Source organism: Carettochelys insculpta, chromosome 12 (assembly GCF_033958435.1).
Source record: "Carettochelys insculpta isolate YL-2023 chromosome 12, ASM3395843v1, whole genome shotgun sequence".
NCBI classification, from domain to species: domain Eukaryota; kingdom Metazoa; phylum Chordata; order Testudines; family Carettochelyidae; genus Carettochelys; species Carettochelys insculpta.
The window spans coordinates 12,724,141-12,747,651 of record NC_134148.1 but is presented as its reverse complement, the minus strand read 5'-3'; the positions used below and the strand labels follow the sequence as shown (position 1 = coordinate 12,747,651).

Sequence of the window (23,511 nt, the reverse complement as noted above, 5' to 3'; positions counted from 1 at the left end):
CAAAACATTACACCTCCCCAACCCCGCTTTGTAAGAACTCTGTTTGTAGCTTTCATAGAAGAGGGCTAAATACTCCATGCAGTTACCTCAGTTTTAATCTGCTCCTGTTTTCTAATTTCTAATCTACAGCCATTATATCTTCCACTGAAGAGCTGTATTTTTCCACAAGCTCTCTCTCTTTACTAATGCATTCCTTCAATTCCATTTCACCCAGAAGTGGCTCCTCCCCTTTTCTTTCCTCTCCATCTTTCACATATTGGAGGACAGAGAATATTGAGTGGCTCCTCCTAACCCCGTCAGTGCTGTTTCTAAATCACAAGGCATTGGGAAATAAGACTACAGGGGTCAGACATGGGTGGAAACTAGCATACTTCTATCTGAACATTTTTTCATCTGAAGGAGGAGTAATCCCTTGGCAGAAAATGCTCCGTTACTCTAGGTAATGCAGTTCAGTTATAAATCTTCTGGAAAAATTACAGATAAAACTGTTTTTGTCTACCATGTGATTTGAAACTCTATCCTTCATATTAAGAGTTTTTGCTTAAAAGGTAAGACAACTGAAATCCTAATATTCTGCATTCAGTGCAATCTCAAAGATGCTCAGTATTTCATAATTTTAAAACACAAAAATTCTTAAGAAAGATCACAAAAATGTAAAGAACGCAGTAAAACCAGAAAAGATAAAACTATTCCCAGTTCTTAGGATTTTTGAGACTGTACAGTGCCTTCTGCTCTTGTATGATGTATGAAAACTTTTGCACATGAAATAGCTAATGTGAAATAAGCAGTTTCATGTACTTAGAACAGGAAACGTGCTTGCAATTATAAATATTTTAAACCCTGATATCTTAAAAGTAAAAATGTGAGTTACAATATCTGGGAATATAATTGGTCAAAGGGGAAATTCTGTTTGCTATGACACTGGAAAGAGGAAGGATGATTCAATGATAGACCATGTTCCAATTCTCTTGCCTTTTATTTCATTCTCCTTTATCATCATCATGAGTTTGAACACACAGGAAGTTCTGCTCTTCCTACTTCAAATAAAAATAAGTTATGACAGCTGATCTTTTCCTTCACTATAACAAACCAAAAGATTCTATCATCTTAGCCAAATACTTAATCTCTCACTGCAGTATGCAAATACTGTTTTGTTAACAAGTACCTTGAACAGTATAGTTGAAACTTCAGCATACAACAGCAAATAAATAAAGTATGAGGCTATAATGAACAAAGCACTAACCAAATATGAAAGAAAAAAAACCACTCTTGATTAATATCACAGGTACAATACTCTAATACACTAATTAGTTAGACAAGAATAAACACAAACTTACCAATATAAAACAAGCATTTAGAATGCAGTAAGTTCTCTGTCCACAACCGACATATTTCACTTTCAGTAAGAGCTTCTACTCCATAATAGGACTGATATTCTACTTTTGGCAATATGAAAACTGGCATTTGCTGAAAGTAAAAAATAATATTAGCGACGAGGCCACTAATTATTAACAAGTTAATACAGTTTAGTTACTCTTAGGTTATAGCTACACTTTGAAATAAAGTTGCATTTATTGAAGTCGACTTTTTACTACTAGATTTTATAAAGCCAACAGTGAGTGACCATACATGTCATGTCAAGAAAGTCAACAGTGTGTGTCTCCATTGCCTTTGCTAGGTTTGACTGTGTCAATAATGCACTGTGGGTACTTATCCCATGGTGCCTGCAGCCCTGTTGCAGTCTGGGTTTTTGTGCCAGTATGTTACGGGAGAAATTGCATAAGTGCTTTTAAGTGTCTGATGTCATCACCCCAAAGTGCATTGCCCTCACTCCCCCTTCCATTTGAAAGGGAATGGCCAAAGGAATTTTGTGCTATTTTTCCAAAGCCTGCCCCTGACTCACTCCACTGCACAGTGCTAGCATGGATCTTGAGCAGCTTAGAGATGTTCCACAGTGTATTATGGCCACTTCCAAAAGTATCCTGCAACATTTTATTAGACAAAGCGAGTGGGAAGAAGAGGAGGATGTGGCCGTTGATTCAGAACACGTTGACGGGGTGGAGAACAGGAATGCACAGCTGCTGTCTGACCAGGATGCACTGCATCCAGTGCAGCACCAGTTCTGGAGACATGAAACCAGCACTCACCGCTGGGGCCGCATTACGTTGGAGGTCTGAGATGACCAGCAGTGGCTGAAGAACTTCCGCATGCGCAAAGCCATGTCTATGGAACTTTGTGATTTACTGTCCCCCATGCTGCAGAGCTCTGATACCAAAATGAGACCTGCTTTGAGAGTTCACAATCGAGTGGCAATTGCTCTGTGGAAGTCTGCAATGCCTGACAGCTACCAGTCACTGAAAAAAATCAATTCAGGGTGGGAAGATCTACAGTTGGGTCCACAGTGGTCTGAGTAGCCAAGGCAATCAATGCCCATCTGCTGCAAAAGACTGACTCTAGGAAATGTGCGGGACATAGTGGACTGCTTTGCTGCCACAGGGTTTCCTAACTGCAGTGGGGTGATAGATGGAACACAAATCCCTAACCTGGCCCCAAACCACTTGGCCTCAGAGTGCATAAACTGCAAGGGGTACTTCTCCATGGTGTTGCAGGTGTTGGTGGATGACACAAGTTGTTTCACAGACACTTACATAGAATGGTCAGGAAAGGTGTATGACACGTGCATCTTTAGAAATTCAGGACTATACAGAAAGCTCCAGGATGGGATTTCCTCCCAAGACCAGGGTAATCAAGATTGGAGCCATGGAGATGTCCATAGTGATAATGGGTGACCCTGCTTACCCTCTACTCTGACTCATGAAGTCATACACAGGCACTCTGGAACGCAGCAAGGAGCACTTCAACTAGAGGCTGAGCAAGTGCAGAATGGCAGTGGAATGTGCCTCTGACCATTTAAAAACCAGATGCAGGTGCCTTTTGACCCATTTGGACTTTCTGCGAAGCCTACATGCCCACTATGTTTGAAGCTTTCTGTATTTTCCGTAACATTTGCAAAGTAAAGGGGGAAAATTTATGCCAGCCGTGGGAGCAGAGGCAGATGTCCTGGGCAGTGTTTATGAACAGCTGGACACAAAGGCAATCAGCAGTCAACAGACAAATGCAATGCCAATCAGGGATGCTTGCAGACTGGCATTAATTCAACCTTTTAAGTTTGAACTTGCATTATGCCTCCTGAGAAGGGCGGGGCAAGAAAGCCGACTTTAGAGCCCCTTAAAATCAACCGAATGATATTTGTAGTGAAGACAGTCCCATTACAAAATCAACTTTATGCTCCAGTGTAGACAAAGACTTTGTATATGACATCCATCACAGGCTTCTAAGTATTTCTCAAGAAATAATTACACAATATTTTGGTACAAAAAATGTTTTACACAAGACACTATAAATTTAAATATTATTAAAAAGGTTAATTCATCTATTTCTTATATTTCTGACTTAAGTAAGCTTTTATGTGTAAGTAAATTACAATCTAATAAAGTCCTAATTAGCTAAAGTTATTATACCTCTACAATCTGCAGCAACCTCCAAAAATCAAGAAAAATTAGAAAATTGATCCATTGGAGGGAGAGGAGAATGCCACATATATTGTATGCCAAAACCACATTTAAGATTCAAAAATGTTATTTCTGTTTTAACAGTAAATTTTTTATACAGAACATTAGTCTTCCTTTTATCTAGGCTAACTGCACATTTGAATTTTTAGTTGCTGTTTCACTGATGTGACTACAAATTTTAGTCCTCACATCCCCAAACACGGAGTACAAGCACTTTATTGGCTGGAACAAGAAGGCTGTGAAGGGGGACTGGAGCTTATAAAAGGGAATTTTGTGATATAAGCATAGGCTCAGAAGTTAGGAGAGTGCAGCCCTACTGCTGGTTCACTACACTTTGTCAGTTAATCTCAACTGTAGTTCAGTTGCTACCTCTATAAAACCGAAAAAGTTGAAATTATAATCACAATCACAAGTGTTTTCAAATATTAAAATTTGCACTGAGATCCTAGAAAGATGATATAGAAATACAAAAGACTTATGCATATTTGCAAAAAGAATCTAGAAGAACGTTTACGTTCCAAAATCAAGCATTAAAAAGTTAGAGGACTGAATTAAGGTTAAACAGGAAACCCTTAATTCTGGTGTTTAACTTTTTTTTGCAACCCTCAAGATTCTTTTACTTTTTTTGTGGAAAAAAGTGTAATGTATTCATTTTTAAAAAAACAAACACCTCAAAACTAAAACATTTCTTTGTGTGGAACAATACTGACCCTCACACGGTCAGCAGCAGCATTTGAACCTTTAGATCCACAGCATAAACATCTTGACCACTCCAGCTCATGGAGTAACTGGGAAGATTAGGGTCTTCTTTATGCGAGATAGTTACTAGATGGGGAGTATAGAATTATAGGGCTAGAAGAGACCTCAGGAGGGCATGAGTCCAACCCCTGCCTGAAAGCAGGGCCAACCCTATATATAATCAACCCAAACCAGGGAGTTGTCAAGCCAGCACTTAAAAACCTCTAGGGATGGAGATTCCATTGCTTCTCTAGGTATCCCATTCCAGTGCTGCACCACTTTCTGCTGAAGTAGTTTTTCCTAATAGCCAACCTAGACCCACCCCCTCAATGTAACTTGAGATCACTGTTCCTTTTTTTGCCATCTGTCGGTACAGAGGACAGCCTTTATCCATCCACTTCAGAACCCACCGTCAGGAAAATTAAGACTACTATCAACTTGTCCCTGACTCTTCTCTTCTGCAAACTAAGTAAGTCCAAATCCCTCAGCCTTTCCTCATAGGTGATGTGCTCCAGCCCCCTAATCCTTTTGTTTGCCCTCCACTGGACCCGCTCCAACACATCAGCATCCTTTCTATGCTGGGGGGCCCAGAACTGGACACAATACTCCAGCTGTGGCCTCACCAGTGCCAAATATAGAGGAATAACAACTTTTCTAGGTCTCCTGGAAATGCTCTTCCTAATGTACCTTAATATGCCATTAGCATTCTTGGCTACAAGGGCACACTGACTCATATCCAGCCTCTCATCCACTGTAATCCCCAGGTCCTTTTCTGCTGCACTGCTACTTAGCCAGTTGGTCTCCAGTTTGTAACAATGCTTGGAATTCTTCTGTCCCTTGGGATTCTTGTTGAACCTCATCAGAATACTTTTGGCCCATTCCTCCAATTTATCTAGGTCACTATGGATCCTATACCTACCCTCCAACATATGTATTTGTCACCCTAGCTTAATGTCATCCAGAAATTTGCTGAAGGTGCAGTCCATCCCCTCATGCATGCCATTAATAAAAATGTTGAACAATACCAGTCCTAGAACCAATCGTTAGGCACTCCACTAGAAACCGACCATCAACCAGACATTGAGCTGTTGATTGCTACCCATTGGGCCCGACCATCTAGCCAGTTTACTATCCACCATTTACCCAAGCCATAATCCAAGTCCATTTATACAAGCCATAATTTCGTAATTTGCAGGTAAGAATACTGTAGGAGACTGTAGCTAAACCTTTGCTAAAGTCAAGGTATATCACATCCATTGACTTCCCAATGTCCACAGAGTCAGCTGCCTCATTGTAGAAGCTAATTGGATTGGTCAGGCATGACATGCCTTTGGGAAATCAATGTTGACTATTCCTGACCACTTTCCCGTCTTTCAAGTGCTTCAAAATGAATTTCTTGAGGATGACTTTTTCTGCAGTCTTAGGGAAGACGGATCGGTCTTTAATTCCTTGGAGTATCCTTCTTTTCTTTTTTTTGAAGATGGACACATCATTGCCTTTTTCCAATCTTCCTGGACCTCTCCTAATCTTCACAAATTTTCAAAGATAATGGCCAAAGCTCTAAAATGACATTTGTCAATTCCCCTGGACACACTAAATCCAGACCTATGGATTTGTGTACCTTTAAGATTTTCTAAATAGTTCTTAACCTCTTCTTTCCCAGCAAGGTCTGCCTACCTCTTTCCCATACTTCATTGCCTAGTGCAGCAGTCTGGGAGCTGACCTTGTCTGTGAAGACAGAGGCAAAACATAGCATTGAGTACTTCAGCTTTTCCCACATCACCTGTCAAGATGTCACCTCTTATCCAGAAAGGGCTAGACATCCTTCCTGATCACCGCCTTATTGTTAACATGTCTGCAGAAAACCTCTTGTTGCTCTTCACATTCCTTGATAGCTGCAATTCCAATTGTGCTTTTGCCTTCCTGATTATTCCCCTGCAGTCTTGTGCAGTATATTTATACTTTATTATACAAGACACACTGTGTTGCCAGCCTCAGACAAACATGTACTGAGCATGTGCAAATGATGATTTGCAAAGGCTTATAACTAAGCAAAATCCGAGTGAATTTGCATGAAGAGAACAAAAGGTACCTCTCTAGCATCAGTATGAACTGCCTGACAAATTTCAAATCCCTGCTCCAAAGCATCGATATGTCAATGTGTTTTATGAGAGAAAAAACAATGTATTTTCTCCCAGACCTATTCCTGAAGATACTTCAACCGTTTATGCTGAAATTTGAAAAGAAAAAGACAGATGCAGAAAACTGCAGCTGACTGGTTCAAATCTGGCAAAGTTATAAGCAAATGAAACCAAGATGTAATGGAAAGTGTAAAACCTTAAGCATTCTTGTCAGCTCTGCCTATAATTATTTCAGTAGAGGGCTTGGTTTACCCTGTGATAAAACTGGAATAAGGTTTTCACTGAAACAGGGAATCCTACCTTCACATCTGGGTTTTAAATGTTTTTGTTATTTTATGAAAGACCTCACCATGTAAAGCTGCAGAATACTTCCTCCTCCTTCCATATCTTGGTGAAGGGAGAGAGCAAGCTGCACTGGTCAAGGAAAACTATTATAATAGACTTAGCTGCAGTGCCAGAGATGCATTTATACAGCTAGAAGTGGAGAGGAGGTGGAGGAATCCCTGGGGGGTACAAGCATGTTGCTTGGTACAGTTTATTAGGTGACACTGAATGAAATGAACTAAGGAGAAAACTCAAGAGCAAACTTCTCATGTGACTCCTACAGTGTCCCCTTGCCCCTATGTTAAAAGGTACAGATAATCATAATGGTTTGAGAACAATGCAATGGTCCAAAACTGCTTTGCATGTGGGCCAAAAGATCATATCTGTTTCCCAAGGGCCCACAGACCCACTTCATTCCATTAGCAAAGCTGCTGTGAAATATTTCACAGCAGATTGTTGTCCTTGAAAAACAGAAGTATCTCAGCACCATGGGAATTCCTAATATTCTGGTATCAAAAATTTACTGTGAAATTGTTCAAAGATTCCTGTGCTTTGCTGAGAAATCTGTTGTTTAAATACACTAGCATCATGCGGGTAATTGGCTGGTTGAGTGTCTTGAACAATAAATATATTTTCAGAATAATATGGCTAGTTTGCTATAGTAGATGACAGATACTGTACTCTGGAAATGGTTGCACACCATGGGTTTAGATCCTCTGATCTCATACTTTTATTTGATGAGCTTCACACCTTACCTCATATGCCAGAAAAAAAAATATGAATCACAAGACTTCAGAAACGTGTGCACATTTTGCCTCTCTCTCTTAGTCTCCATTGTGGTTTGATTATTCCCTAAGATTCAGGAAGAGTTACTGCTGTTTAGATACTAGCTCATTGCTTGTATATTCTCATAAGTAGCTACCTAGTATGTTGCTAATATCATGATTAGGGATGTAAAATCTCATTTCATTGGGCTCCCCAGCTGCCCCCAAGCCCCTTGCCCACAGCCCCAGTTCCTCACATGCTGTAAGAGGGAACGCAGTGGCCCCATGGGGCCAGAGCTACTCAAGGGCCTAGCAGTTAACCGTAACGGTTAACCCTCCTCCTTTTAGGAGGAGGCTTACTGGTTGACCCATTAACCAATTAACCATTAATATCCCTAATCATGATGATGACTGGCTTTTGCTTGTTGCTAGTTTATTGTACATTTTCCCTCAAGCTTTGTCAGATGATAGTGTTGGACGCCAAGTTTGTGCATCTCCTGAAAAGGGAGAGACTTGTGGGATTTCAGTATTTACACTCAATTTCAAATCTTAAAAATTAATAATTACTCTGTACTAATAATGGAAGAGTGTTCAAAGGATGACATGCACATGGACAGAAAGACATAGGGAGGCTCTTCAGGCTTCTACCACTCATTTTGTCAACTTGTCAGGGTTTCACAATCATTATTATGAGCTTTTTACTTATTAAAAAGTGTATTCCAGCTGCTGAAATTTAAAGCTGCATGTACCAACGCTAAACTTCGGAAGGAATTCTAGGGGAGAGGGAACTTTAATTCCACTCCCTGTAGATTACGTGTTAATTTTATTTGGCCACGGAACCCTTTTAAAAGTGAAAGAATTTTGCAGAACCTCATTCCCAAGGTCTACCCCCACAGCTCCTAAAATCCACACCCCCATCTCGAGGCTTTGTCCACCTCAGCCCCCAAACCCGTCCCCCAACCCTAAGCTTTATTCCCCCACCCTGCCTCCCCAGGCTTAACTCCTCTCAGCCTCAAACCCACCCCACGATTAATCCGCCTCAGCCCCAAACCAGCCCCCAGACTAACCCTTCCATGATGCTGGCTGGGAAGCCTAGGCCAGGCGACCACATGCATCCTGTGGAAAGAAGGCTGGTGCAGAGGTGCTCCATTGGCAGGGGTGAGCCGGGGTTGCTCAGGTAGCAAAGCGAGTGAGTGGCTCTCTGCCCTGCCACTGCTGATATAACAGAACTAAATTCAGTTAGTCCAGTGGCCAGATCCATCACACTGCTCTGCTGGCTGTTAAGCCAATTAAATTTAGTTTTACTATTTCAGTGGTGGCAGGGCCTGGACTTGCAAATTCCTCCTTAAAGAGCCGCAATGGAATTTTCTCATAGAACCCTTATTTTAACTTTTCAGGTTCACACCATTCGGTAAACACTGACTTAAGAGCATCAGTGACAACTGTAAAGACTCTAGGCTAGGGGTCAGCAACTAAACTGGCAAAAAGAACCATTTTTTCCCTCCAAATTCAATAAAAAACTGAATTCAAGAGACGAAATGTATGTGACTATGAGATGGTCCTTAATAAATAACGCAAACCATACATTTTGTAACTCCTATTTTAAGAACAGCACACACAATGATTTGTAATGCATTACATGGTTACTACAGGATGTTCCCAAACATTTCACATCGTCTCTTGAGGTTGCATTTTTTTGTTCTTGGCGAATTTCTCATTGCAAATGAGATATAAAGGGAGCCCAGCCAAACTTGATATAAATGCAAAGAATAAGGTCCGTTCAGTGTGAAATTCTCTGTTCCTCCATTTTCTTCTTTTTTGAAGCCATTCCAACTCCACTTTAATTATGCCAGTTTTATTTCATGCTTAATTTCAGTTTTCTTTCTTAAAATGTGTGTTGCCCTACATAGCAGGAATGCTGCAAGTTTCCTTTTCTTTTTCAAAATCAAGACTTTATTAGCAACACAATCAAAACACAAATACAGTATCTTATCCCATAATGGGTTCCACATATTAAAGTAGGATTTATCCTGTTTTTTGAGATCGCATATCATCTACTATGTATATATGAGTTGTACATTTCTGGACCTTTAGATGTTCACCATTTGTCGAAAATAATCAGGAGGGTTTTTTTTTTCTTTGCAGTTATAGCATAGGGCACCACAAAGAAAGCCTTAAAAAAGAGAAGTTACTCACCATAGTAACGATGGTTCTTCGAGATGTGTCCCCATGGGTGCTCCACGATAGGTGTCGGGCTCACCCCAGCGCCGCAGATCGGATCTGTCCAGCAGTTTCTGCCGGACCGCGCATGCGCCGGCGCGCGCCACTCCCTTGCGCGCTCCCAGCCACGTGCGCGATCCGGCCCCCGCCAGTTCCTTGACCAACTGCCTCGGATGCTCCTGAAAAACACTAAACAGAGATCCGAAGCGGGGAGGATGGGCGGGTGGTGGAGCACCCACGGGGACACATCTCGAAGAACCACCGTTACTACAGTAAGTAACTTCTCTTTCTTCCTCGAGTGTCCCTGTGGGTGCTCTACGATAGGTGACTACCCAGCAGTAACCCAAGAAAGGAGGTGGGTAATCGGGTTATGTGCAGCTTGCCCCCGAAAGGACCGCTGTCGAGAGACGGGTATCCTCTTGGAATACCCTGTGTAGGGCATAATACTTGGCGAAGGTGTCATAGGATGACCATGTCGCCGCTCTGCAGATGTCTTTTAGCGCAATGCCCTTGAAAAAGGCTGTTGATGCCGCCACCGCCCTGGTGGAGAGAGCCCTAGGCGGGGCCAGTAAAGGAGTCTTTAAGTTCGTAGCACATTTTTATACAGGATACGATGTGCTTCGAGATTCTCTGCAAAGAGAGACCTTCTCCTTTTGATCTGGGAGCGAGAGAGACTAGGAGTCTATCCGTTTTTTGGAAGGACTTAGTCCTGTCTATATAAAAAGCCAGCGCCCTCCTCACGTCCAGGAGGTGCAGGCGCACCTCTTTGTTGGAGCTATGAGGTTTTGGATAAAACAAGGGTAAGACTATAGGTTCGTTAATATGAAACTCTGAAGAAACTTTTGGAACAAAGGCTGGATGCAGCCGTAAGGTTACCGCCTCCTTCGAAAATACTGTGCAGGGTGGCGTTGCCATAACTGCCGCGAGCTCGCTCACCCTGCGAGCTGACGTGATTGCAAGAAGGAAGGTCGTCTTTATCGTAAGGAGATGGAGGGAAACTGTGGCTAAGGGTTCAAACGGTGGTCCCGTTGGCGCGTTAAGCACCAGGTCCAAGCTCCACGAAGGTGGAAGCGGTTTCCGAGGGGGGTACAGGTTTACCAGCCCCTTCAGGAACCTGGTAACCATGGGATGGGCGAACACCGTGGGCCCTTCCTCTTCGTGTCGGAAAGCCGATATAGCAGCAAGGTGGACCTTCAACGAGGATAGGGAGAGTCCGCCTCTCTTGAGGTCCAGTAAGTATTCTAATATTACAGGTATAGGCACAGCAAGGGGAGCTAATTGCTTGGTAGAACACCATGCAGTGAATCGAGTCCATTTCTGCTTGTAGGTCTTCCTGGTGGAAGTCGTTCTGCTACTTTCTAGGACTTGTTGCACTCCCTCCGTACATGTGCTCTCTAGGCAGCTGAGCCATGGATTAATCATGCTTGAAGTCGCAGGCCTCGGGGGTGTGGGTGCACTATAGACCCCATGGCTTGCGTGAGCAGGTCCGGCGCCACCGGAAGGGGCATCGGTGGGCGGTCCGACATGAGCAGGAGTAAGGGGAACCATTGCTGTCGATCTCAAGTTGGGACTACTAGGATCATGCAGGCTCTCTCTCTCGTGGCTTTCTGCAAGACCTTGTGGATGAGCACTGTGGGAGGAAATGCGTAGAGCAGGGGGCCCTTCCACGAGATCGCAAATGCATCCCCCAGGGACCCCCTTCCCAGTCCTGCCCTGGAGCAGTATTGTGGGCACTTTTTGTTGCGATGAGTGGCAAACAGGTCTATCTGGGGAAACCCCCATGCATGAAAAATTGGTCGTAGCAGATCGGAACGGATCTGCCACTCGTGTGTGAGTGCGAAGTGCCTGCTCAACTGGTCTGCCTGAACGTTGTGAGCGCCTGGTAAATACGAGACTTTCAAAGTTATATTGTTGGCGATGCACCAGTTCCACAGGCGGACTGCTTCCACACATAAGGCACGGGACCGAGCTCCTCCTTGTCGATTTATATAAACATGGTGGAGGTATTGTCTGTATTGATGCCGACTACTTTGCCTTGTATATGGTCTCGAAAGTGTTTGCAGGCGTTGAACACTGCTCTGAGCTCCAGTATATTTATGTGCAACGACTGTTCCGTAGGGGACCACAGTCCCTGCGTCACCTTTTCGCCCATGTGTGCTCCCCACCCTATGTGGGAGGCGTCAGTGGTGAGAAAGATAGATATTTGTGGTTGATGAAAGGGTACCCCTGTTAGCATGTTCTTGGGGTTCACTCACCATTGCAGGGATCTGTGCACCTCTGTCGTGGGCAACACCACCCTGTGGACGGTGTGTGCTGCCGGTCTGTAGACGTTCACCAGCCAGTGCTGCATGCTGCGCACATGCAATCTGGCATTCTGTACTACGAACGCCGCTGCTGCCATATGGCCTAGCAGCTGTAAGCACGTTAGAACCGGCACCGTGGCGCTGAAGGTGATGACTTGTACAAGGGAACCAATGGCGCGAAAGCGGGCATCTGGTAGATAAACCCTTGCTGTGATGGAGTTTATGCATGCGCCTATGAACTCTATGTCCTGTGTGGGGTCGATCTTTGACTTTGCCAGGTTGATGACCAGGCCCAGCAAAGAGAACGTGCCTGCTGTAACGGGTATCATGCGTAGTACCTCTTCCTTCGACGCCCCTTTCAGTAGGCAGTCGTCCAGATATGGGAATATAAACACCCCCTGTCTGTGCAGGTAGGTTGACACCACTGCCAGGGTCTTGGTAAATACTCTGGGGGCCGAGGAGAGGCCGAATGGCACAACCTTGTATTGGAAATGTTCTTTGCCGACCATAAACTGGAGAAAATGTCTGTGAGCCAGGTGGATTGTTATATGGAAATACGCGTCTTGTAAGTCGAGGGCTGCGAACCAATCTCCATCGTCCAGTGCCGTAAGTATAGAGGCGACCGTGATCATCCAAAAGCGTTGTTTGCGCAAGTACCGATTGAGGCCTCGAAGATCTAGGATGGGCCTCCAGCCTCCTGTTTTTTCCTCTGTAAGGAAGTATCTTGAATAGAACCCTTTCCCTTGGAGTTGCTCCGGCACTCTTTCCACTGCCCCTATAAGCATAAGATGGTCCACCTCCTGCTTGAGTCTCGCTTTGTGGGAGGCGCCCTTTAGATGGGGCCTGCGTTCCAGTCGTGGCCGTGGGAGCGACTGGAAGGGGATCGCGTAACCCGTGGCTATGATCTCCAGTACCCATTTGTCTGTGGTGATCTTTTGCCACTGGGCGTAGAATGGTAGGAGACGATGATGGAACATTAGCTTTGGATGACATTGCACGATGGTAGTGATAGTGCAGCCCTCGATCTGTCCGTCAAACTTGTTGCCTTTGGCCCTGCCCCGAGGAGGCACGGCTCTGTTGGGAACGTCGCCTGGGAGTTCTGTACTGTTGGTGCTGTTGATGCCGCCCTTGCTCGTAGCCCCTTTGGTAGTGAGCATGCTGGGGTTGATACGGGTATCGTCTTTGCTGAGGGCAATACTTTTTCTTCCTGTATGGAGGGGTATAAATCCCCAAGGTTCTGAGAGTAGCCCTTGAGTCCTTACTGGAATGAAGGACCGATTCAGTTGATTCAGCAAACAACTTCTGTGTGTCAAAGAGGAGATCAACGATGTTCGCCTGCAGATCCCTCGGGATACCCGATGTCCGAAGCCAGGATTCCCTGCGCATGACCACTGCCGTAGCCGTTAAGCATGCCGCCATATCTGCTACGTCCAGGGCGATCTGAACTCCTGTCCTCTAGGCTGCGTAGCCTTCCTGCACGATGGCCTTCAGCACCGGCTTCTTATCCTCTGGAAGCGAGTCCACGAGGGAAGTCAGCCTGGAGTAATTGTCAAAGTTATGGTTTGCTTGGTGTGCTGCATAAATTTGCCATTCTCAACAGTAGGGTAGAGGAGGAGTAGACCTTTCTGCCGAATAACTCTAGCTTCTTGGCATCTTTGTCCATTCCCCCTGTCTTGTACTGAGAAGTTTTCAATCTCTGTTGAGACGATTCCACCACCAGAGAATTTGGTTGTGGGTGACTGAACAGGAACTCCATGCCCTTCGCCGGGACGAAGTATTTCTTATCCGCTCTCTTGTTTATAGGCGGAGCGGACGCAGGGGTCTGCCATATCGTGATAGCGGACTCCATAATTGCTTCGTCGAGCGGAATAGCTATTTTGGAAGAGGCCGGAGGTCTCAGGTTTTTGAGGAGCTTATGGTGCTTCTCCTGCACCTCTGCTATCTGGATGCCTTGCGTAAAGGCCACCCTTTTAAACAGCTCTTGGAACTGCTTGAGATCGTCCGGGGGGTGGACATCCTCTGGGGCCGTAGCCTCATCGGGGGAGGATAGAGAGGAACCACTAGGGTAAGCCTCTCTGGATTCCTCTGGGTCCTGTTGACGGTGATACATCTTCTCGCTGGAGGCTTGCGAGGGGAAATCTCGGGGTTCCAGAATCAACTCCCCAAGATATTTGCGTTTCCGTCCCTGTCCGCGATTGCCCTCGGAGATAGTGAACCATCTGAGGGGACCTGTCCCTGGGGGTATGCCTATGGTGTCTATGCCCCGCATGATAGGGGCGACCATGGCAACACGGGCACGGTTCCTGGGATGGAGACCTGGACAACTCTCGAGGAGCATACCCCCAGCGTCTGGGGGAGCGAGATCGTCTGGGTGATTGAGACAATGGTGAGACTGATTTGTGATAGTACTCCAGCGGGTCAAATCCCAGAAAACGCGAGGGTGGCCCAAGCCATGGTGACGCTGGCTGGAGGAACGGGGAGGGAGGCTCAAGGTAGACTGGGGGAGACCCCTGCCTCCTTGTTGGAGTTCACAGCATAAGGGGAGGGCTTAGAGAGAGCAGCCCTGCAGCCCTGTCTGGAGAAGGGCTGCGGTGCCGGGTTTTCTCTGCTGCCTTTTCCCTCCCCTGTGGGGCTGACTCCGCCCCTTTCCGCACCGGGGATCTTGGCCGTGCTCGGCACGCTTCGCTGCGGTGCCGCGTGGGTGGTCTCCGCCAGCACCTGCAGGCCGTGTGCCTGCAAGCTCTGCACAGTCAGCGCGCCGGGGGTCTGTGCCGCCAGCTGCGGTGCCGCCAGTTCCAGCGCTTGCCTGGCCGCTGCGGGCCGGCTGTTTGATTATCGGAGGCTCAGCCTCTGCCACGTGCGCTTCCGCGCCGCCGCTGCTCGTCTGTGATTGCGGCTGGGGGCTATGTGCTGCACCCATCCCGCTCACTGTGGCTGCCGGCAGGGATCGGGTTGGCAAGAGCTTCCTCCGTTTTTGCACTGATGGGGTGAGGGAAGCCGCCTTACTTTTATGGGCCTCTGCGGGTCCCTCTTGTTGGGGCCGCTCCGGCACGTCTGGCTGGAGGGCCTTCTCAAAGAGCAGCATTTTTAGCCGCATTTCTCTGTCCTTCCTTGCTCTAGCCGTGAGCTTTGCGCAAAAAGAGCACTTTTGGGTGACGTGAGATTCCCCCAGGCACCTAATACACTGACTGTGCCCATCGGAGGCCGGCATAGCTTCGCGGCATGACTCACACTTCTTGAATCCTGAAGAGGACATTGCGGTGAGTCTTTGAGTTGTTAATAGGGTACTTAGCACCTTCTCTGTGCTTGTTCCCCTCTCGGACCCAGCCTGCCGCGGCAGGAGGCCTAATGGCCTTACGTCCCCGGGCCTCCGCTGCTCCTCTCGTTACTAAGGCTTTTATATACTTTTCTTTTTTTTTTTTTTTTTTGCAATAAGAAAAACAACAAGCTAACAAAGACTGAAAGACTGAAAAGAAACTCTAAAAACACTTAAAACATTAAATACGCTGACTCTGGCCGCAGCCTGAGCGGATTCCGTCTGCAGCCGATGGCGGTTAAGGAGGAACTGGCAGGGACCGGATCGCGCACGTGGCCAGGAGCGTGCAAGGGAGCGGCGCGCGCCGGCGCATGCGCGGTCTGGCAGAAACTGCTGGAAAGATCCGATCTGCGGCGCCAGGGTGAGCCCGACACCTATCGTGGAGCACCCATGGGGACACTCGAGGAAGAAGCACACCTCCAGCGCTGCAGGTTGCAGATAACTTCTCTAGGCTCATGTATGTCAAGAAAAACCCTAAATGTCCTAAATATGAAAATCTGAAAGGCCACATAATGATGAGTAATACAAAGAATATAATGTAGTACTTATGGTCGTGAAGACTCTCTGAATTGCAGGAATGATCCTGCAAACACTTAAGTACCTACCCAGTTTTATTCAAATGAACAACCCATTGACTTTGACTAAGTTCACTTGAATCACTGTTTGTAGCATAGTAACAGAGAGGAAGCCGTGCTAGTCTATACGCTATCAAAACAATAAGCAGTCAAGTAGCACTTTAAAGACTAGCAAAATGGTTTATTAGGTGAGCTGTCCACGAAAGCTCACCTAATAAACCATTTTGCTAGTCTTTAAAGTGCTACTTGACTACTTTTTGTTTTGTTTGTAGCATAGGGACTTATCTTCACCAACAGGACATCATATTGCCTAATGAGATCAAATTCCCATTTTGGGAGTGTCACCACAGCAAGAAGTGAAGGATCGGATCCCAAAATACATAAATTCATGAACTAAATGGGGCTACACAAGTCAAAAGTAATCCTCGTCTCTCTATCAACAGGAAATAATTGCTCAATGGACAGAAATTGGATGGCTACAAAAATGAACAAAATACAAATGTATGTGTAAACAAGGACTGAATGATCTACATTAAAGGAATAAGCACGTGCGTAAACGGTGTCAAAAATCAAGATTTTTACCTTTTTTGTTTGTTTCTTTTTATTAGATTGTAGCTTTGTCTTTACTTTCTGCACGCTGCAACGCACCAGTAACAGCAAGTCATTCAGACTGAACAATTTATATACAAGATTGCCATCCTCAGGAGCTGTGTATTCTGAACTGTCTTCAACAAGCAACTTAAGTTTAGATGCGAGTATTCCTTTGAATATAAGAAAACAGAAAATAACAGGCTCATGTAGCCTTAACAAGAAAATAATGAGCTTTTTTAGTAAGAGAGCTAGCAAATTCTCTTTTCAAACCAAACCAGAGGCGTCACTTGTGTATTTTGAAATAAACCAAACCTAGCAGATTTCCTACACCAATCCTGTGTATCTATTTAAAGTATAGTAAACATTTGCATATACAGTAGTCCTTCAGGATACATGAGGGTTGCATCCACATAATCCTTGCATGTCTGGAATTTCGGGTTAGTCGAGGGGGCAAGGGCAGTGGGTTGGGGCTGAGGGGTTAAGCCTGGGGAAGTTAGGGATGCAGGGGGGCAGGATGGTGGAATTGAGCTGGGGCATGTCAGGGTTGGAGCAGGGTCCCTGAGAGTGGTGGGCAGGGGGCTGAAGCCCGAGCCCTGTGCAGGGCTGCAGTGCACCAGTGGCTGCAGCACAATGTGTGGGTTGGGGGTGAGCTGGGGCTGCGAGGAGGGCTTATTGCAGATGGGGGGAAAGGGGGTTTTAGCCCCTCAGCTGCCCGCTGTTGCAGCCAGGTGGGGGACTAAAACCTCTCTCCCTACCTTCCTAGAGCAGGGCTGCTGTCAGCTTGACAGGAGCGACGCTCTGGGAAGGGGGTTTTAGCCTGCTTGGCTGCCCAGAGCCACAGGCATCTAAGCGAGCTAAAAGCCTTCCCCTTACCTTCCCAGAACAGTGCCTAGTGCTGCTCTGTGAAGACAGGGGTAAGAGGCGCTTAGTCTGCCTAACTGCCTGTATCAGGAAGCTAGGCAGGCTGACAGCCACACATCTTCAGGTTGTGTGAAACTTAGTTAAAGTGAGGTTCATGCAACCTGAAGATGTGTAAAGCAAGGGTTTACTGTACTTTACCCTGATCCCAGTTATTGTTATGAAGTTTTATATAAATGGAGGATCAGATTTTGACAACTCATTTACACTAGTGAACAGAATAACTTCATGAAGATGTAGTTACTTTGCATCTATACTCTTGTAACATGGCAGATGCTGTCTCAAATACCTAACCCCGACATTTCATCTCGGGAGGTGTGCTGCCTGCCGGGGTCCCGTATCCGAGATGTTACGGAGGTGGTGTTGAGGATTATCTGGCCCTCTGACTACTACCCTATGCTACTTATCCACGTGGGCACTAATGATAACTGTGAGGTGTGACACTGAGCAGATCAAGAGTGACTACATGGCTCTGGGAGTCCGGGGCGTAGGTGGTATTCTCTTCAATCCTTCCTGTCAAAGGTAGGGGCCCAGGCAGAGACAGGTGCTTCCTGGAGGTGAACACCTGGCTGCATAAATGGTATCGCCAGGAGAGCTTTGACTTCCTCAGCCATGGGATGCTAATCCAGGAAGGACTGCTAGGCAGAGATGGTGTTCACCTTTCAAGGAGAGGAAAGGCCCTATTTGGACAGAGACTGGCTAAAGAGAAGTTACTCACCTGTAGTAACGATGGTTCTTCGAGATGTGTCCCCGTGGGTACTCCACAATAGGTGTCGGGCTCGCCCGGCGCTGCAGATCAGAAATCTTCCAGCAGTTCCTCCTGGATCGCGCATGCGCCGGCGCGCGCCACCCCCCTGCGCACCCCCAGTCACGTGCACGATCCGGTCCCCGCCAGTTCCTTGAGCAACCGCCTCGGATGCTCCTGAAAAACACGAGACAGAGATCCGAAGCGGGGAGGATGGGCGGGTGGTGGAGCACCCACAGGGACACATCTCGAAGAACCATCATTACTACAGGTGAGTAACTTCTCTTTCTTCTTCGAGTGGTCCCTGTGGGTGCTCCACAATAGATGACTACCCAGCAGTAACCCAAGTAAGGAGGTGGGTAATCGGTTTATGTGCAGCTTGCCCCCGAGAGGACTGCTGTCGACAGACGGGTATCCTCTTAGAATACCCGAGACAGGGCATAATGCTTGGCGAAGGTGTCATAGGATGACCAGGTCGCCGCTCTACAGATGTCTGTTAACGCAACGGCCTTGAAGAAGGCTGTTGACGCCGCCACCGCCCTGGTGGAGTGAGCCCTGGGCGGAGCCAGCAAAGGAGTCTTTCGAAGTTTGAAGCACATTTTTATACAGGACACAATGTGCTTTGAGATTCTCCGGGAAGAGAGACCTTCTCCTTTTGACCAGGGAGCAAGAGAGAGACTAGAAGCCTGTCCGTTTTCCGGAAGGACTTAGTTCTGTCTGTGTAGAAGGCCAACACCCTCCTCACATCTAGGAGATGCAGGCGTGCCTCCTTGCCGGAGCTGTGAGGCTTCAGGTAAAACAAGGGTAAAACTATTGGCTCGTTAAGATTGGACTCCGAAGAGACTTTTGGAACAAAGGCTGGGCGCAGTCTTAAGGTTACCGCCTCCTTTGAGAATACTGTGCAGTGTGGCGTTGCCATCACTGCCGCGAGCTCACTCACCCTGCGGGCTGACGTAGTTGCAAGGAGGAAGGTTGTTTTTATCGTAAGTAGATGTACGGGAACTATGGCTAATGGTTCAAAAGGTGGACCTGATAGCGTGCTGAGCACCAAGTCCAAATTCCAGGATAGTGGAAGCGGTTTCCGAGGCGGGGGGGTACAGGTTTACCAGCCCCTTCAAGAACTTGGTAACGATAGGATGGGCGAACACCGTGGGCCCTTCCTCTGTATGCCGAAAGGCTGATATAGCGGCGAGGTGGACCTTTAGCGAGGATAGAGAAAGCCCGCCTCTCTTGAGGTCCAATAAGTATTCTCGTATTACAGGTATAGGAACGTCAAGGTGAGCTAACTGCTTGGCGGAACACCAGGCTGTGAATCGAGTCCATTTCTGCTTGTAAGTCCTCCTGGTGGAGGTCCTTCGGCTACATTCCAGGACTGGTTGTGCTCCCTCCGTACATGTGCTCTTTAAGGAGCTGAGCCATGGATTAGCCATGCTTGTAGGTGCAGACCCTGAGGGTGCGGGTGCACTATGGACCCTTGAGCCCACGTGAGTAAGTCCGGCGCCACCGGTAGAGGGAATGGTGGGCGGTCCGACATGCGCAGAAGCAAGGGAAACCATTGCTGACGATCCCAAGCGGGACTATGAGTATCATGCGAGCTCTCTCTCTTCTGGCTTTGTGCAAGACCTTGCGGATAAGCGCTGCAGGGGAAACACGTAAAGTAGGGAGCCCTTCCATGAAAACATGAATGCATCCCTCAGGGACCCCCGCCCCACTCCTGCCCTGGAGCAGTACTGGGGACACTTTTTTTTTTTTTTTTTTTGTTGTTGTATTGGGTGGCAAACAGATCGATCTGGGGAAAACCCCCATGTACGAAAAATGTGCTGTAGCAGATCGGAGCAGATCTACCATTCGTGCGTGATTGCGAAGCGCCTGCTCAGCTGATCTGCATTCACGTTGTGAGCGCCTGGCAAGTACGAGGCTTTCAACGTTATGTTGTTGGCGATGCACCGATTCCACAATCGGAGTGCTTCCGCACATAGGGCACGGGATTGTGCTCCCCCTTGTCGACTGATGTAGAAACATAGTGGAGGTACTGTTGGTACTGAATCCCAACTACTTTGCCATGTAGGTAATCTTGAAAATGTTTGCAGGCGTTGAACACTGCTCTGAGCTCCAGTATGGAAATGTGCAGTGTCTGTTCCGCAGGGGACCACAGCCCTTGCGTTACCTTGTCGCCGATGTGCGCTCCCCATCCCATGTGGGAGGCGTCGGTAGTAAGAAAAATAGAAATTTGTGGTTGGTGAAAAGGCACCCCCACTAGCAGATTCTCGGGGTTTTCCCACCACGCCAGGGATCTGCGCACCTCTGTTGTGGGCGACACCACCCTGTGGACAGTGTGGGATGCCGGTTTGTAAACGTTCGCCAGCCAACGCTACAGGCTTAACATGTGCGACCTGGCATTCTGTACCACAAACATCGCTGCCGCCATGTGGCCCAGCAGCCGTAGGCATGTTAAAGACCGGCACCGTGGGGCTGTATGTAATGACTTGCACCAGCAAACTGATTGTGTGGAAGCGGGCATCGGGTAGGTACCCCCTTGCTGTGATAGAGTTTATGCATGCCCCTATGAACTCTGTATGTTGTGTGGGTTCGGACTTTGACTTTGCGAGGTTGATGACTAGGCCCAGCGAAGAAATGTGTCCGCTGTGACGCGTATCATGTGTGAGACCTCTGCCTTCGAGGTCCCTTTTAGCAGGCAGTCGCCCAGATATGGGAAAAATAAACACCCCGTCTGTGCAGGTAGGCTGACACCACTGCCAGGGTTTTGGTAAAGACTCTGGGGGCCGAGGAGAGGCCAAACGGAAGAACCCTGTGCTGGAAGCGCTCCTGGCCGACCGTGAAGCGGACGAAGGGTCTGTGTGCCGGGTGGATTGTTATATGAAAGTAAGCATCTCGTAAGTCGAGTGCTGAAACCCAGTCTCCATCGTCCAGTGCCGTGAGTATCGAGGCAACTGTGATCATCCGAAACCGTTGCTTGCGCAAGTAACAGTTGAGGCCCCGAAGATCTAAGATGGGCCTCCAGTGTCCTGTTTTCTTCCCTGGTAGGAAGTAGCGTGAATAAAAGTCTTCCCCTGGAATTATTCCGGCACTCTTTCCACCTCCCTTATGAACATAAGGTGAGTCACCTTCTGCTTGAGCCTCGCCTCGTGGCAGCGTCCCTGAGGTGAGGCCTGGTGGGAGGCTTCGTCAGTGGAAGCGACTGGGAGGGGATCGCGTAACCCGTGGCTACGATCTCCAGCACCCATATGTCTGTGGTGATCTTTTGCCATTGGGAGTGGAACGGTCTGAGGCGATGATGGAACATGAGATGAGAGTGGCATTGAGCAAGGGTATTGATAGTGCAGCCCCCGACATACCCATCAAACTTGTTGCCTTTGGGCCTGACCCGAGGGCGTATGGCTTTGTTGAGAACGTCGCCTAGGAGTTCTGTACTGTTGGCTGCTGTTGATAGCGCCCTTGGCTGTAGCCCTGTTGATATTGAGCACGCTGTGGTTGTAAGCGTAGCATCTTTGCTGAGGATAAAATTTTTCCCTCCCGTATGGGGGAGTATAAATGCCCAAGGTTCTAAGTGTAGCTCTCGAGTCCTTACTGGAGTGAGGGACCGAGTCAGTTGAGTATGCAAACAGCTCTTGTGTATCAAAGGGAAGGTCCACGATCTTCGCCTGTAGGTCCCTCGAGATATCCAACGTCTGGGGCCAGGATTCTCTACGCATGACCACTGCTGTAGCCGTTGAACATGCCGCCGTGTCCGCCACGTCCAGGGCAATCTGGACTCCCGTCCGCGATGCTGAGTAGCCCTCTTGAACAATCGCCTTTAACACTGGCTTTTTATCTTCTGGAAGTGGATCCATGAGGGGAGTAAGCCCGGAGTAATTATCAAAATTATGGTTTGCTAGGTGTGCCCATAATTTGCCATTCCCAATAGCAGGATAGGAGAGGAATATACCTTCCTGCCAAACAGCTCTAGCTTCTTAGCATCTTTGTCCGATCCCCCGATTTGTACCGAAAAGCCTTTGACCTCTGCTGGGACAACCCGACCACCAAAGAATTTGGTTGTGGGTAACTGAAGAGGAACTCCATGCCCTTTGCCGGGACGAAGTATTTCTTATCCGCTCTCTTGTTCGTAGGCTGAACAGAGGCCAGAGTCTGCCATATAGTAGTGGCTGACTCCAGAATGGCTTCGTCCAGCGGAATAGCAATTTTGGATGAAGCCGGGGGTCTCAAATTTTTCAGGAGTTTGTGATATTTCTCCTGCACCTCTGCCGTTTGAATGTCTTGCGTGAAAGCCACCCTTTTAAAAACAGTTCCTGAAACTGTTTAAGGTCATCCGGGGGAGAGAGATCCCCGGGGGCCACGGCCTCATCTGGGGAGGATGAGGAGGAACCACTAAGGTAAACCTCCCTCGAACCCTCGGGTTCCTGCGGTCGATGATACACTTGCTCGCTGGAGGATTGTGAAGGAAAGTCTCGGGGTTCTAAAATTAACTCCCCTTGAGACAACTGTGTTTCCGTCCCCGATCAGGAGTGCCCATGGAGGTATTGAGCAGCCGGGGGGGGGGACCTGCCCCTAGGTGTAGGCCTGTGGTTCGTCTGTGTCCAGCATGATAAAGGATGACCATAGCAGCATGGGTGAAGGTGGCCCAAGCCATGGTGACATTGGTTGGAGGAACGGAGAAGGAGTTTCCCACCCCCCCCCCTCGGATGGGCCGGTGGAGAGACAGGCCTTCGGTGCGGCGTGTGTATCACGGGGGAGGGCTTGGTGCTAACGGCAGCGCAGCCCTGTCTAGAGATGGACTGCGGTGCCAGGTTTTTGATGTTGCCTTGCCCCTCCACTGAGGGGCCGGCACCGTTCCCTCCCATGCCAGGGATCTCGGCCCCGCTGTCAGCGCTGCGCTCGGCACTGTCAGCTGCGGTGCCGCGCGGGTATCCTCCTCCGGTGCCTGCAGGCTCCGTGCCTGGCGCCCCTGCACCACTAGTGCCGCAGGGGTCTGTGCCACCTGTGGCGATGCCACCGGTTCTGGCGCTTGCCTGGCTGACGCTCTAGGCGCCGCGCGTGCCGGCTGCTGTATAACCGGAGGCTCAGCCTCTGCCATGTGCGCTGCCGCTTGCCTGAGTATGCGGCTGGTGGCTGTGTGCTCCGCTCGTCCTGCTCGCTGCAAACGCACGGCAAGGATCGAGCCAGGGAGAGTTTCCTCCATTTCTGCACTGAGGGGGTCCTCTTATGCAACCCAGAGGGCCCTTCTGGGTGAGGCTTCTCTGGCAAGTCTGGCTGGAGAGCCTTATCAACAAGAGCATTTTACGCCTC

At 47.8% G+C, this 23,511-nt stretch overlaps 1 protein-coding gene across 2 annotated transcripts in view; it reads right to left on the bottom strand.

The window, feature by feature from the left end:
- ICE2 (interactor of little elongation complex ELL subunit 2) overlaps positions 1-23,511 on the bottom strand; it is a 74,580-nt gene that overhangs the window by 7,322 nt on the left and 43,747 nt on the right. For both annotated transcript variants that reach the window (XM_075007080.1, XM_075007081.1), the window contains exons 10-11: positions 16,536-16,714; positions 1,338-1,467 (exon numbers count right to left, since the gene is read on the bottom strand). In XM_075007080.1, the coding sequence (XP_074863181.1) occupies positions 1,338-1,467; positions 16,536-16,714 (309 nt within the window). The remainder of the gene's footprint in view (positions 1-1,337; positions 1,468-16,535; positions 16,715-23,511) is intronic.